The 1,441-nt window shown below is 36.8% G+C and overlaps 1 protein-coding gene across 1 annotated transcript; it reads left to right on the top strand.

Moving 5' to 3' along the window:
* Positions 1–289: 289 nt before the first annotated feature.
* Positions 290–1,228, top strand: LOC143655068 (olfactory receptor 4F6-like). Its single transcript, XM_077126615.1, has one exon. The coding sequence runs from the start codon at positions 290–292 to the stop codon at positions 1,226–1,228; it is 939 nt and encodes a 312-aa protein (XP_076982730.1).
* Positions 1,229–1,441: the final 213 nt, after the last annotated feature.

The raw sequence follows: 1,441 nt of genomic DNA, 5'->3' as shown, positions 1-1,441 counted from the left end.
AAAATACATATATTTTATTAATAAATGTTAATGGTTTTTAAAATGCACTAAAATGTAAAAATTATAATTTTCTTAGGTTTAAATGACCTGTTATCATGTTTTACTAGATTAATAATTCTCAAAAGTTTGGCCATTGTCTTTATGATGTTTATATATATATATATTATATATACACACACCAAATCATACTACTGATTCCATTCTGAAAATGTTGATTTTTACTTCAGATCTGTGGTGCATTCCTATAAAATTACTTTTGTTTGTTCCCTCCACAGATAACACAAATCCAATGAATGATGCCAATTATTCTGAGGTTTCCGAATTTGTGTTCTTGGGACTTTCTTCCTATAGACCAATGCAGCATTTACTCCTTGCCTTATGTACTATATTATATGTATCAATTGTCCTAGGAAACCTCCTTGTTGGGTTTACAGTGACTTTAGATCCTCATTTACATACCCCCATGTACTTCCTCTTAGCCAATCTCTCATTTATTGACTTGTGTTTTTCTACTTTAGCAGTTCCGAAGATAATTTCTAACTTGTACTCTGGGCAGAGAACCATATCATTCCAGGGGTGTGTCCTGCAGATATTTGTCCTTCATGTCCTGCGTGGATCTGAGATGGTGCTGCTCATATCCATGGCCTTGGGCCGTTATGTGGCCATCTGTAAGCCCCTCCATTACCTGACCATCATGAGCCCACAGATGTGCATTTTGCTTCTATCTGGTGCTTGGCTTATTGGCTTCATCCATTCCATGACACAATTAGCTTTTGTTGTCCACTTGCCTTTTTGTGGTCTCAATGAGATAGACAGCTTTTACTGTGATCTTCCTTGGTTTATAAAATTTGCCTGCACAGACACCTATGCACTGGAGTTTATGGTCACTGCCAATAGTGGGTTCATTTCCATAGGCACCTTCTTCTTATTGATTATCTCCTACATCTTCATCCTGCTCAGTGTATGGAAATGCTCTTCAGCAGGTTTGTCTAAGGCCTTCTCTACTCTGTCAGCTCACATCACCTTAGTGGTTTTGTTCTTTGGACCCTGCATCTTTGTCTATGTATGGCCATTTCCTACAGTGCCAGTAGATAAGTTTCTTGCTATTTTGGACTTAATGATCACACCCATCCTGAGTCCTGCCATTTATACATTAAGGAACAAGGACACGAAGATGACAATGAAGGGACTGAGTAGTCAACTCATGAGCTGGAAGAACATCTCCTAAGTAACTGATGGGAATACTTGTTACTTTGTGCATGTCCCAACCACTTCAAGTAGGACAATCTATTAAATAATTATACAAAAATAGGAATTTACAGACATAATCAACGTCCTTGACCATGTTACTGAAATAAGTGTGGTAATAGTTGTAATTTGGGGAAGTCAACAATCTTATAATTTCATAGAAAGTGAATAATGATTGCTAAGTTTAGATAAT

The sequence above is a fragment of the Tamandua tetradactyla genome, chromosome 14 (genome assembly GCF_023851605.1).
Source record: "Tamandua tetradactyla isolate mTamTet1 chromosome 14, mTamTet1.pri, whole genome shotgun sequence".
In the NCBI taxonomy this organism is placed as follows: Eukaryota; Metazoa; Chordata; class Mammalia; order Pilosa; family Myrmecophagidae; genus Tamandua; species Tamandua tetradactyla.
The sequence above is the reverse complement of the archived record's forward strand: the minus strand, read 5'-3'. Positions and strand labels throughout refer to the sequence as shown.

Coding starts and splice junctions, on each gene's coding strand:
- LOC143655068 (XM_077126615.1), top strand. CDS start 290: ATGAATGATGCCAATTATTCTGAGGTTTCCGAATTTGTGTTCTTGGGA.